We start from the raw sequence: 14,189 nt of genomic DNA on the forward strand, positions 1-14,189 counted from the left end.
GATGAGGCTGGAGAGAGAAGAGGTGGTTAACTAAAGAATAGACTTTGAAAATACAAAGCGGTAAATACAAACTAAGAAGAACATTGCCATTACTTCGGAAACGAAAGAAACACGGAAAAAAAGAACCCGAAGATGGCGCCCAAGAGTGGGAGCTTCCGCAGGAAGCATGCCGACGTCACCGGAAATACACCCAAAGGGGGTGTGACGCCGACGCCCACCTGGGCAAAGAGAAAAAAAAAAAAAAAAACAAAGAAAAGACTACGAATCCGGACCCAACCACAAGACCGCGGAATAATGCACAGCATAGTGAATCCAGAAAGATCTTCAAGCTGCAAAACTACACCGACAGGTAAGAAAACTATTCGTTACAGTCAGTATCTCGACTCAAAGCACACAACCGGGCACACCCTCCTGAGACAAACACATGTAACACACAGATATTCTTAAGACCGGGACAGCTAGGCACTCAGTCCTAAAACACAGAGCCTGCCCTATATACCTTGAGCCCATCAGTCCAGATGTGTTCTGTAGATTCATGCTTAGCTGAGGTTTGGTGCCTTTGCATTAGTTTTGTGTGTGTGCTAACCGTACAAGACATCACACCGAAGCAACACTCAAAACCAATGGAAAGGCGCCACACGCCAGTCTCAGTTAACCACACTAGACATCACACCAACCGAGGTTTGAGTTTGGTGGCTTTCCATCTGTGTTGTGTGTTGGGTGTGTGTGATGTCGGTATGGTTAAGAGTTTGGCTGTGGTCTGTTAGTGGCTGGTGAATTGAAGGAATGGATTGGCTGTGGTTTGTGCTTTGGCCGTTCAATGTATTTGGGTCTGTCCGGATGAGATGGATGGGATAGGTGGACAGCTGGAGGTCTTCAACAGTTACGGGTTGTAAGTGGTTCTGGTGGAGCACGGAGGCTTCTTGTTTGAGGCAGTGAACGAAGATCAAGATTCTGCTTGTTTATGCTTTGTTTATTTCTCTTCTTTAGTGGTTCGGTGGTTCGAGTGCTGCTGTTCAACGCCACAGGGGAGCGAGATACTGGCGCCCTGCTAAAGCTGCTTCAGGTAGGGCTCTAGTACCTTATTTAATTTTTTATTTTGAAAGTTTTATATAGCGCGAACAAGATCTTTGCAGATATCAGAGCGCTTTACATAGAAAGGGGGAACAAGAGGGAGCATAGTCAGACAGGTACGTCAGCAAATGCTAATAGTACAAATACGTGGGAGCATAGAAAATCACGTAAGTCGATAATACAAGTAAAACAAATAAGCAAAGGGGTCGAACAAGTACTACATGTCGCTGCAGAGTCTTAAAAGAGTCCAAAATAATAGTTCAAGTGTATTTAGCCATGAGGATAGCTTTTACTTCTTTTTTAAAGAGTGTAGTGGAGGAGATGAGCCTCGTTTCAGGAGGGAGTGAGTTCCAGATCCTAGGCGCCATTCCTGAGAAGGAGCGTTTATACGTTTTTTCCTTCCGGAATCTTCGAGGCTTCAGCAGAAGATTGTTTGTGCCTCTAGTGTATCTAGAGCCGCCAGAAATTGTCCGCTTCTGAGTGAGGTATCCGGGTGAACTCAGGTGGACAGCCTTGTGCATCATGCAGGCGATTTTCAGATGTATTCTGGCTTCAAAAGGCAGCAAGTTCAGGGATTTCAGGTCAGGGGAAATATGTGAGTGTTTTTTTGACCCAGTGAAGAGTCTTGCAGCCGCATTTAGTGACGCTCTGAGGGGTGCAGTAGTAGTTAGGGGGAGTCCGCAGAGGGCGATGCTGCCATATTCTATTCGAGGGATGACTAGTGCTTGTACTGCCGTTTGGAAGTCTTTGGCTGGAAGGAAGGGTTTAAGTCTCCTCAGGGTATTGATTTGGTAGTTCGCTCCCTTAGTTGCCTTGCTGATATGTTGCTGCATGTTGAGATTGGTGTCAAGTGTTATGCCTAGAGATTTTGCTGAGTCCACGATGGTCGGTTGGACATTGAGTGCAGTTAGGTGTTTAAGCCAAATTTGAGTGGTAGAGATCTTCGCTGGAGGTGAGATCAGAAGGAATTCTGTTTTCAGAGCATTGAGTTTGAGATGATTATCGGCCAGCCAGGATTGGGTGCTTCTGATCGTTGAGTTCAGGAGTACGATGTCATTGAGGGATTGTAATTTGAGATATAGTTGGGTATCATCGGCGTACATGTGAAAGTGTACATTGGATGCTTGTAACAAGGTGGTGAGAGGTTCCATAACTAGGTTGAACAAAGTCGGGGATAGGAAGGAACCTTGGGGGACGCCTAACGAAACAGGTATTGGCGAGGATATCAGGTTGTTGCTCTTGAATTTCTGCGACCTGTTGTGTAGAAAGGAAGTGAACCACTTGAGAACAGTCCCAGAAAGATCCATTCTTGTGTTTAATAGATCGAGTAGGTTCTCATGTTTAACTGTGTCGAATGCTGAAGAGAGATCAAGAAGGATGAGGAGGCAGGTATCGTTTTGATCTAGGATTTGAAGGGCGTCGTCAATAATGTGAGTCATAGCAGTTTCTGTGCTGTGTCCTGCTCGGAAGCCTGATTGATGAGGGTTGAGGAGATCAAACTGATCAATGTGTTTAGTCAATTGTAGTTGTGCGCATTTTTCCAACAATTTGGCGAGAGTGGGGATATTGGTGATGGGACGGTAATTGTTTAAATCAGAGGGGTCGGCTGTAGGTTTCTTTAGTAAGGGTGTGACTTGTCCAACTTTGAGGGAGTCAGGGATGGTTCCTTGTTGAAGTGAGCTGTTGATAATTTTAGTCCAGAGTGGGAGGAGCAAAGGGGTGAAGTCTTTTACAGCGTTAGCAGGGAGGGGGTCCGTGAGGTGATTGGATGGTTTCAAGGTGCTGAGCAGTTTGCCAATTTCATCTTCAGAGTAGGTGTCAAAGGAAGACCATGTAGCGTTGTTTTTTGGTTCAGTGGGTGCTACGCAGTGGGGTTTGGAGTAGAGGCTTGCGTCCGCGAGGAGATCGCTCTTTATGTTGTCAGTTTTTTGGATAAAGAAAGCGGAGAAGTCTTCACAGGAGGGTGATTCGCGCATAGTGCTGAGTGGTTGGGGTTGTTCCTTGGATTGTGTTCTGATAAGCTCAAACAGTTTCCTCGGCCTGTTCCTTGCTTGGTCGAGCTGGAGGCTGAAGAAAACTGTTTTTGAGCGTTTAATTTTCCTGAAATAGGCGTTTCTCTTTTTCTTCAGTGTTTTTAGGTGCAGTGCAGAGGGGGCTGATCTCCAGGTGCGTTCTGCCATTCGCATGGCTCGTCTATCCTCATTGAGACACCCGTGGTACCATGGATTGGAGATTTTAGTGGAGACTCTTTTTAGTTGCATAGGTGCCGCCTCATTTATTATTGAGGTCATAGCGTTGAGATAGTGATCCGTCAAGGATTGAACGTCCGTAGCGCCTGTAGGAGGAAGTAGGAGATTGCAGCTGTTAGGGGGCAAAGAGCCTGGGTTGAGTTTTTTCAGGTCTCTTTTCCAGATTTTGGGCTTGGAGGATTGAGCCGGGTTAAATTTGACTTTTTCGTTGATGGAGAATGTGACAATATGATTATCTGACCAGTCACAGGGTTGGATAGACTCGAGTTGGATAGAGTCCTCTTTGGAGATAAGGTCGAGGATAGAGCCTTTCTCGTGGGTCGGGCTGTTGCATATTTGGGTGAGGTCAAGGGCATTGAGGAAATTTTTAAGACTATTTACCACCGCGTCATTGTGATCGTTCCAGTGGAGGTTGAAGTCACCGAGGTATATTTGGGTGAGCTGCCGCCCGGAATTGGTTGAGATCATATCCATGATTTGTTGGGAGAAGGTGGGGTTGTCCCCGGGTGGATGGTAAATGCCGTGGAGAGAGCATATCGGTTTGCCCTCACTGATAATATCGAGGCAGATGTATTCACAGGAAGTTGGGGAGGGTAGGGAGGGGGAGGTGACTTTCAGAACAGAGAGGTTGTTCCTGTAAATGCACGCGATTCCACCACCTATTTTGCCGGACCTGTCAAGTCTAATGATGTGGTAGTTTGGAGGAACCAGAATGTCCATTATAGGTGACGAGGATTCAGTTAGCCAGGTTTCAGTTAGAATGATTAGGTCCAGGTCCAGTGTTAAGATGAGATCAGCGATGGCCGAGGAGTGTCTAGAGGCCGATCTGCAGTTGAGGAGAGTGCATTTGAGACGGGGACCTTGGTTGAGACCTTGGTTGTCTTCAGTGGTGGGGGGGGGGGGCGGCAGACTATGAAGACCACTCCAGATCTCCAGGGGTCTCATGACACCCGAGCACTCAGTATATGGGGGTCCTCACTACAGTGTCGGGGAACTCTTGTGCCATAGTATCCCATGCCTGAGGTGTATAAGCGGTTGCCATGGCGTGTAAGTGGGCTGCTGTGGCCCAGCTGTTTGGTACCTTCACAGCTGTGCTGTACGCGTCTGAGTCCCTCTGTGGTGTTGTGTGAATCTGCTGTGCGTGAACGGCTGTCCTGCAGCTTATCAACGTGTATTATAGACCATGCTTGTCTACAATTAATCAGCACTGTGCCCGGTGCGAAATATTTTTCAAAATGAGTAGCCTCTCCTGCCTTGCTGTCCTGTCACAGTTGACCATAGTAAGGATCCCTCCTTTGCTGTGGGACATACAGGGTCTTTTGCCCCATATTTGGGGGCTCTGGACTGCAGGAAGGGGTGGGTACTGTGCGGTCCTATCTTGTGGTTGTCTTACTTCTGCTGCCTGCATAGGGGAGCATTGTTTACGCATCTCACACTGTTCTTCGCTGCTAATGTTTCTGGAATCATTGGTCTCTTCTCATTAAAGGCCACTTTACGGCAGCCCTTATTTGTATGTTTGGCCCTTTGCTTTTTCTGGCAGTAATTTGCATCTCTTTCCTTCCAGCCCTGCCAGTTTGACTATGCTGTCTTCTGTCCCAACATTTCCGAAGTGTCGTCTGTGGGGAATGCAGGTCAGTTGTCTGTTTTTTCTGCCTCCCTGTGCTACAAGATCCCTTTGGCCCTCAGCCAATGGGCGCGTCTGCTGCTTCTCAGACGTAGTGGGCGGTACTTGGACTGCTCCTCGTGCCAGTACACCCTGACCAGTGGTGATGACGTGGGTCTAGTCACTGGGGCAACATGCCATTTCTAATGTCCTATCTTGAATATTCTTCACTCTATCTCGTGGGCAGTAAGGCGTGCTTAGAGACTACTTATTTATTATTTAAAATCTCTCTTCTACCTGTCAAAAAGGTGATTATGATTGAGATTTCTAGCTGCAGATTTTTCAACTTTTTAATATTTTTCTAGGTGTGGGACTGGATCTGAAACTTTTCAGCAGTACCTCGACACGCCGCCGGGTGGCGCTGTGCGACTCCGCATGGACACCGTTGTGCTAGGGAAATGAAGTACAGACCCTATAGAGGCGCCATCCCTGCACGCTTGCGTCTTTTCTTTCTTTCCCAAAAGATACAGATCCGGAGCTCCTTCGGGTCTCAGACATTTACATCAAAAATGATATTCCCAATGCAAGTTTTGTCACACAATCGCCCCCCCCCTCCCCCGCACCTCCCCCCAAGTTTTTAAGCCAAGCAGGGACGGTCCCAGACAAATGTCTGGCAGATCCCCATAAGGTAGACCTATGGTGTATTCCCTACTCAAACGCCTGCACCAACTGCACATCGATGAATCCAGAGGCCACCAGGAACCATGAGGCAAAGCTTGACGTCACAGATCATGAAAGTTCACGCTGGGACCACGGCGAGTTTCAAGTCACATCCAAAATGTGATCCTGTTCCCAGAGTTGACGAAGCCACGCTAGAGGTAGGTGTTTGTGGAACTCAAAACCATCAGCTAAATGAAAAAAGCCCCAATCACAGCAGGATTCTGCTCCTTCCCACCACTCTCCTTCGCCTGCCTGAACAGCCGCACCTCGATCTCGCCTCCTAACTTGGCCATCTTTGGAGCTGGTTTCTGCTGCTGGTTCTGGCAAACCAGAATTTTTCTGCGTGAGTCTTTTCTGGATTCACATGCTATGCGTTATTTTGACATCTTGTGGTTGGGTCCAGAATTGTATTTTGTCCTAGTCTTTTTTTTTTTTTTTAAACCCTATTAGTGGGCATCGACATACCTCCATTTGGTCCCCCCTTTTCACGTCTCTTTGCTTCCTCTGGAAGCTCCCACCTTTGGGCGCCATATTCAGATTCTTTTTTTCCGCCGTTGGGTCTGTATCGATACAGAAGGAGTTCCAGGTTTTGGAGGAAAGAATCTGCAGGACATCGGCTCAACGTACCAGAGAGCATTGAGAGGGAAGGGACCACCTCATTGACGACCGGAGAACAATGCGCGTGCAGGGAGGTCCCTGTGCGGGGTAATGGGATAAACACTGTTCAAGTTCTGCCAGGGCTGTCATCACGAGTTTGCCCAGAAAGACCAACATCGAGTCTGCAACCTCTGCCTAACCTCTGCCTAACTTGAGAACCATATCCTTGACTTCAATCTCCTTGATGTTTTTCAATCAGGATTCAGAAAAGGTTGTAGTACAGAAACTGCAATGTTAAATATCACAGATGACATTCATCGCTCCCTTGACAAAGGTGAATCCTCACTACTGATCCTCCTTGACCTCTCAGCGGCATTTGATACTGTCCATCATCCCACCCTTCTAAACACCCTCAAAGTTCGATTCGGCTTGGAAGGCACTGTTCACAATTGGTTCTGCTCATTCCTTCAAAACAGATCACAGCAAATCAAGCCTAGCCACTTCCTTTCTAATCCTCAACCTGTCTCACTCGGGGTCCCTCAAGGATCCATCCTTTCCCCAACCCTTTTCAACCTTTTCATGGAACCACTCACCCTCATTCTCAAACAAGCTAAAATAAGTTACCACCTCTACGCCGACGATACCCAATTATACTACAAGATCAAATCCCACAACGACATCCTTCACCTAAACGACACCCTGACTAAAGTACAAGCTGGTTCCATCTCAACCATCTCAAACTGAACCCCAAAAAACCAGAAATCATTCTTTTCACCCCCAAAAACAATACCCTTCCCATCCAAAACTGGATCGATGATATCAAAGCTCTCAATTGCTCCCTCACCACCTCTAACTCTGTTAAATCCCTAGGCATTAGCATCGACCAGAATCTCAACCTCATCCCCCACGTTAAAAATGCCGCCAAAAGTGCTCTTTTCACCCTTCTCCACCTCAAGAAAATCAAACCTTTCATTCCAGCTGATGATTTCAAAATCGTTGTCCAATCGCTAGTCCTCTCCAGGATTGACTATGGTAACGCCACCCTTGCCGGCACCCCTAATACCCATCTTGCACCGATTAAATCTGTCCTCAATCTAGCTGCCCGACTTATCTCCGACTGTAAAAGATTTGACCACATATCGCCCGGCCTCAAAAATCTTAATTGGCTCCCAATTGAAGGAAGATCCTCTTTCAAGATTGCCTGTATCACCCACAAAGCTCTTCACCAAAACACCCCGTCTACCTTGCAACAAAACTAGATAAAGCAGGCTGCACCAGGTCCCTGAGAAGCACTGACTCCCTTCTCCTGATCCCACCCAGACTTAAATGTAAAAAAACTCAATCCCGTGCATTCTCTGGTAATGCTCCTACCATTTGGAACTCACTCCCCAAAGACCTTCGCTGCAACCCCTCTTTCTCACGTTTCAAAAAAGAACTCAAACTACTTCTCCTCAACAAATATTGGGGTACCTAGCATCCACTCTTTCTACTCTTGTACCCCCACCTTGTCTGAATCCAACATTATCTCCCCTGTTAATTGTCTCGCCTATTTTTTATTTTTATCTGTCTCACTCCCCCCTTATCATATACTTATTGCAATACTGTATCTTGTTGCTAATTCTGCATATATTGCTATTTTATCTTATTGTGTCTAACTCTGTTGTAAAGCGCTCTGATACTCCAGGGTCCAGCAGCGCTATATAAAACCTTTGAAATAAATAAATGAATAAATAGATCACCGAAGTGGGCACTGGATAGCGTGTTCTGCGTTCACCCCAAAGACCCTTAGGGAGAGGCAGAGAAGAGCCGACTACAACACGCAGGGTCAAAGTGCAGCACCATCGCTGCGAGATCTGGACCTTTCAAGCGAGGAAGAGGACAATGTTGCAGAAGGTCCAGAAATGGAGACGGAGACCGACGTCCAAGTGGAGGAGGTCGAACAGTCTGTTAGAGAGGTAAGAGCCATAGTCTTTGAAGAAACTAGATGAGTCTCAAAAAGCAACTTGGCACCCAAGCAACAACAGCATACCATAGGATCCTTCGAAAAAGGACTCAAGCAGGAAAGACCCCTGAAATTTCCAAGGCTTCGAAAGACAGTCAAGGAAAAGACACATCAACGTCGAAGCGAGAGAGTTAAAAACCAAAAGGCATGGCCCGTATCCGCACCATCTGCAAAAGAGCCTATAATCTCGAAAAAAAGGCAGAAATTCTCGACATCGAAACACACGTGTTGGAGATTGAAAAGGAAGAGGCTTGAAACCGAAATGGCAAATGTTCGAGGCATGTGGGCTGCGGAATTCATATCTATAGCATAGATCGCCGCCTAGTGTTGGGTCCGGATGATTGCACATTGTTGTCCTGGAAGAGTCTTCGAAGTATCACGAGATAGGTGGCTCCTCCCCTGGACTACAGTGCGCATGGGCATCGACTCCATCCCCAGATTGTTTTTTTCCGCCATTGGGTTCGGATGTATATTCGACATCTCCAGTTCGGAATCGATATAGACTTTTCTTACGGCCCGAAGGCCGTATCTTAACCGTCGGTATTGTTTGCGTTCGGTCCCAACTCTGTTCCGGCTCAGTTCCCGAGTCGGACGTCCAGAGGAGTCGCGTGGCTCTTCGGTACTCGGGGCCCAGTCGCCGCAGCAAGACTTACGACGACATCATGGAACGGAGTCCGTTCAAAAAATGTCCCGTGTGCGGATCTAAGTACCCGCACATCGACGTCCACCCTGTGTGCACCAAGTGCCTGTCGCCGGACCACGATGAAACCAACTATATGGCTTGTTCCAGGTTTCGATCGAAGAAGACGATTCGACTTCGGCGCGTGGCGCGCCAGGATGCCCGGCAGTCGGCCCCGGCACCGGTGGATATCTTTGACAGAGAAGAAGCAGACGAGCAAGAGATTCATCTGCAAGTTTCCCCTCCAGCGGAGGAGATCGACTACGGATACGACGCAGACGTCGAGGTGGTTGAGGCCACAGAAGTCGTCGACGAGGTAGGAGACGACAATGAGGCCTACGGGGCCACGGAAGATAGCTCGTGTGAAGAGCTAGGCCCCGAACTAACAATTACTACGGCTCAGGTCGAGGGATCGCCACGCGGCCTTACCCAAGACCTTCCACCCCGATCCACGGCCTTGCCTATGGGCCCGGCTACGGACACTTCTGCCGAGCCAACGTTGGTCAAACCGAAACCTTCGGTGTCGACGAAAGCAAAAGTAATTGAGACGCTATCGAAACTGAAGACGTCTGCCACCCGGCCGCCTCCTCGTCTTCGGACACGTCGGGGCAGCCGAAGCCGAAGAAGGCTGTCGACCCGGGGAAGTCGGCCAAGGGCACCGAATCGAAGTCGGTCAAGGGCGCCGATTCGAAGTCGGTCGAGGCCGTCGACCCAAAATCGGCAAAGGGCGTCGAACCGAAGACTGGGGCCCCGCACCCCGTAGTCAAGGCCGCCGGCACGAAGCAGTCAACACAGAAGGCCGCCGGACCGGCGGGGGGACGCAGCGCGCAGCAACAGGCTGATCTGGTCCCGGATAAACCTAAGGCATCGACGCAAGAGTCTTCCCTCGCTGGTGGACCGAAGACGTCTGTCGGATCGACGAAACCGTCCGCTTCCTTTACGAAGCAGGTGTCGGATCCTCTTCAACGCATCAGGAACAAGGCTTCTGCGTCCGCACCGAAGGATGCTTCCGCCGCGAAGCCAGCTGCCACGACACCAAAGTCTTCGGCGCCTCTCCTGTTTACGTTGCCGCCAAAGGTGGCACCGAAGGCCTTCGCTCCACGGTCGGTCACCAAAGCGCCCGTCCCAGTGTCCACGGCGCAGAAGCCTTCTCAGCCGCTTGGAAGCTTGAAGCCTCGACAACCCTCGGTGGTGGAGCAGTCGGAGCACTATATCGACGCCGACACTGGGAAACTCACCCTCTACAAGAGGAAGATCACGGCAACCCAGCCTTTGGAGTCCTACACGATTCCTTTGAAGCGCAAGAAGCCTGCTGCGGACTCCCCTGTTCTGGTGGAGCCTCTTGCTACACCGACTCCACGAGTGGCTACACCCTCACCCACTTATTCGGATGTGGAGGGTGGGGATGGTGATGACGAGGAGTATGGCTTTCCTGCCAACACTGATCCTGAGGATCACCAGGACTCTTGGGCAGTTGCAGGTGACACAGGGGATCAGCACACTGCCCAGGACCCTCATGTGTACGCTGTCAAGACCTCTCCTACCGAGGATTCAGCGGCATTTAATGCTCTGATTGAGAGGGCGGCTAAACACCACGACGTGGACCTCCACAGTGACCCTATCGAAGTGGACTTCCTTTTTGATACCTTTTCCACTGCAGAAAAGACTGTCAAGACTCTCCACATGCTCAAGGGGGTTCTCAAGCATGCTGCGGACATTTTTAAGGAACCCACTCGGGCCAGGGTTGTCAACCCTAGAGTTGAAAAGAAATACAGACCGGCACCTGGCGATCCTACCTACATCAGAGGCCAGTTGCCATTAGACTCTCTGGTTGTCTCTAATGCCCGGAAGAGGGCAAACTCACAAACCACTGGTGATGCTCCTCCCCCCGACAAAGAGTCTAAAGTGCTGGAGGCATCAGGGAAGAGGGTGGCAGCTCAAGCAGCCAATATCTGGCATATCTCTAACACTCAGGCGCTACTAGCCAGATATGACAGGGAACACTACGACACACTAGAGACCCTGTTGCAACATCTTCCAGATCAGTATAAGGAGGCAGCTGAGATGCTTATCCAGGAAGGGAAGCTCATCTCCAACGCTTCCATTAAGTGTGCACTGGACGTAGCGGACACTGCGGCCAGAGCCATTAACACCAGTGCCATGTTGAGACGTCAGGCCTGGCTCAGGATCTCCGGTTTCAAGCCGGAGATACAAACTACCATCCTCAAAGAGCCAGTTAACCCCGATAGGCTCTTTGGTCCTGAGGTGGATACAACCTTGGAAAAGATAAACAAGCATTTACAATGCAATGGTCTCGGCAATATTATAGGTAGAGCTATTAGAATTGCTCATTATTTTTTTATCTTTTTTGTATCCCTAAATAAATGGCATTGTCATTTGTATTGGCATTAGCTTTGTTTTTTGCATATGTGATACCTATTGCATTAGCAGAGAGAGAGTGAGGTAGTGAGAGAGAGTGAGATAGTGAGATAGAGAGTGAGGTAGTAAAGAGTGAGGTGGAGAGGGAGAGGGATGTTGTGAGGTAGTGAGATAGAGAAAGAGGTAGTGAAAGAGAGAGTGAAAGTGAGTTAGATAGAGTGAGGTAGTGAGATAGAGTGATTGAGGTAGTGAGTTAGAGAAAGAGAGTGAGGTAGTGAGAGAGTGAGGTAGTGATGTTTTGAGAGAGAGGAGTTGTGAGGTAGTGAGAGAGTGGAGTAGTGAGGTAGACAGTTATGTAGTGAGAGAGGTAGATAGAGAGTGAGGTAGTGAGAGACAGAGAAAGTGAGGTAGTGAAAGAGTGAGGTAGAGGGATGTTCTGAGGTAGTGAGATAGAAACAGTGAGTGAGTTTGTGAGGTAGTGAGATAGAGAGAGAGTGAGGTAGTGAAAGAGAGTGAAAGTGACTTAGTGAGATAGAAATAGAAATAGAGAGAGTGAGGTAGTGAGAGAGTGAGGTAGTGAAAGAGTGAGTTAGTGATGGAGAGTGATTTTTGGTGGTAGTGAGATAGAAACAATGAGTGATGTTGTGACGTAGTGAGATAGAGAAGGACTGAGGTAGTGTAAGAGAGAGTGAAAGTGACTTAGTGAGATAGAAAGAGAGAGAGTGAGTTAGTGAGATACAGAGTGACGTAGTGAGTTGGAGAGAGAGAGTGAACTTGTGAGCTAGTGAGATAGAGAGTGAGTCAGCGAGAGAGTGTTGTAGTTATTTTTTGAGTGAGTGACTTGTGTTATAGTTAGGTAGTGAGAGTGATATTGAAATAGAGTGATGTTATGGAGAGAGTTAGTGAGAGAGAGAGAGTGAGATAGTGTTATAGATTTAACTTGAGTAGTGATGTAGTTATTTTTGTTTTGTGGGAGAGTGAAGGAGATATAGAGTGAGGTAGTGAGAGATAGAGAGAGTGAGGTAGTGAAAGAATGAGGTAGTGAGGGTGAGAGTTGTTGTGCTGTATTGAGATAGAAACAGAGCGATGTTGTAAAGTAGTGAGCTAGAGTGAGGTAGTGTATGAGAGAGTAAAAGTGAGTTAGTGTATTTGAGAGAGAGAGTGCGGTAGTGAGATAGAGAGAGAGTGAAGTTGTGGGGTAGTGAGAGAGTGATGTAGTGAACTTTAGAGAGAGTGTCGTGATATAGTGAGAGAGAGATAGTGAGATAGAAATAGAGTGAGGTAGTATATAGAGAGAGTGTGAGGTAGTGCGATAGAGAGAGTGAAGCAGTGAGTTAGAGAGAGTGAAGTTGTGAGGTAGTGAGAGAGTGTTGTGAATTTTTGAGAGTGTCGTGATATAGTGAGGCAGTGAGAATGAGATAGTGAGATAGTAATAGATAGTTAGGTAGTGATGTAGAGAGAGTGAGGTAGTGAGATAGAGAGAGTTAAGTTGTGAAGTAGTGTGTTAGAGAGATAGTTCCTGTGGTAGTGATATTGTGATGCTGTGAGAAAGAGAGAGTTGAGTAGTGAGGTAGAGATTGAGGTAGAGAGAGAGTGAATGAGAGATAGTGTAGTAGTGTGAGAGATAGTGAGGTAGTGAGAGAGAGAGTGAGGTAGTGATAGAGAGAGTGAGGTAGTGAGAGAGAGAGAGTTCGAAGGGACGGTATAGTGGAGCTGAGGAGAGAGTGAAGGGATGGTGCAGTGAGAGGCTGAGGAGAGTGCATCAGTGAGTGATGGTGCAGTGGAGGAGTGAGGGCTGCAGCCTGGATGGGGGGCGGGGCTGAGCAGAGAGTACAGCAATGAAGGGACGATGCAATGGGGGGCTGAGCAGAGAGTGCGTCAGTGAATGGATGGTGCAGGGAGAGGCTGAGGAGAGTGCAGCAGTGAAGGGACAGTGTAGGGACAGTGCAGGGAGAGGCTGAGCAGAGAGTGCAGCAGTGAAGGGACGGTGCAGGGAGAAGCTGAGGAGAGTGCAGCAGTAAAAGGACGGTGCAGTGGGGGGCTGAGCAGAGAGTGCAGCAGTGAAGGGACGGTGCAGTGGGACTGAGGAGAGAGTGTAGCAGTGAAGGGATAATGCAGTGAGAGGCTGAGGAGAGTGCAGCAGTGAAGGGACGGTGCAGTGGGGAGGAGGAGTGAGTGCAGCAGTGAAGTGACGGTGCAGTGAGAGGCTGAGGAGAGTGCAGCAGTGAAGGGACGGTGCAAGGAGAGGCTAAGGAGAGAGTGCATCAGTAAAAGGACGGTGCAGTGGGGGGCTGAGCAGAGAGTGCAGCAATAAAGGGACGGTGCAGGGAGAGGCTGAGGAGAGAGTGCATCAGTGAAGGGCCGGTGCAGTGAGAGACTGAGGAGAGTGCACCAGTGAAGGGACGGTGCAGGGAGAGGCTGAGGAGAGAGTGCATCAGTAAAGGGATGGTGCAGGGAGAGGCTGAGGAGAGAGTGCAGCAGTGAAGGGATGGTGCAGTGAGAGACTGAGGAGAGTGCACCAGTGAAGGGACGGTGCAGGGAGAGGCTGAAGGGAGTGCAGCAGTGAAGGGACGGTGCAGGGAGAGGCTGAGGAGAGTGCAGCAGTGAAGGGACGATGCAATGGGGGGCTGAGCAGAGAGTGCATGAGTGAAGGGACGGTGCAGTGAGAGACTGAGGAGAGTGCACCAGTGAAGGGACGGTGCAGGGAGAGGCTGAAGGGAGTGCAGCAGTGAAGGGATGGTGCAGTGAGAGACTGAGGAGAGTGCACCAGTGAAGGGACGGTGCAGGGAGAGGCTGAAGGGAGTGCAGCAGTGAAGGGACGGTGCAGGGAGAGGCTGAGGAGAGTGCAGCAGTGAAGGGACGGTGCAGGGAGAGGCTGAGGAGAGA

The 14,189-nt window shown here is 49.0% G+C and overlaps 1 protein-coding gene across 3 annotated transcripts in view; it reads left to right on the plus strand.

The window, feature by feature from the left end:
• The window catches only part of FPGS (folylpolyglutamate synthase), a 295,989-nt gene that overhangs the window by 208,054 nt on the left and 73,746 nt on the right, over nt 1-14,189 (plus strand). For all 3 annotated transcript variants that reach the window (XM_078646660.1, XM_078646658.1, XM_078646659.1), the window contains 2 exons: nt 991-1,066; nt 4,888-4,954. In XM_078646660.1, coding sequence (XP_078502786.1) covers nt 991-1,066; nt 4,888-4,954 — 143 coding nt within the window. The remainder of the gene's footprint in view (nt 1-990; nt 1,067-4,887; nt 4,955-14,189) is intronic.

This window comes from Lissotriton helveticus, chromosome 5_2 (genome assembly GCF_964261635.1).
Source record: "Lissotriton helveticus chromosome 5_2, aLisHel1.1, whole genome shotgun sequence".
NCBI lineage: Eukaryota > Metazoa > Chordata > Amphibia > Caudata > Salamandridae > Lissotriton > Lissotriton helveticus.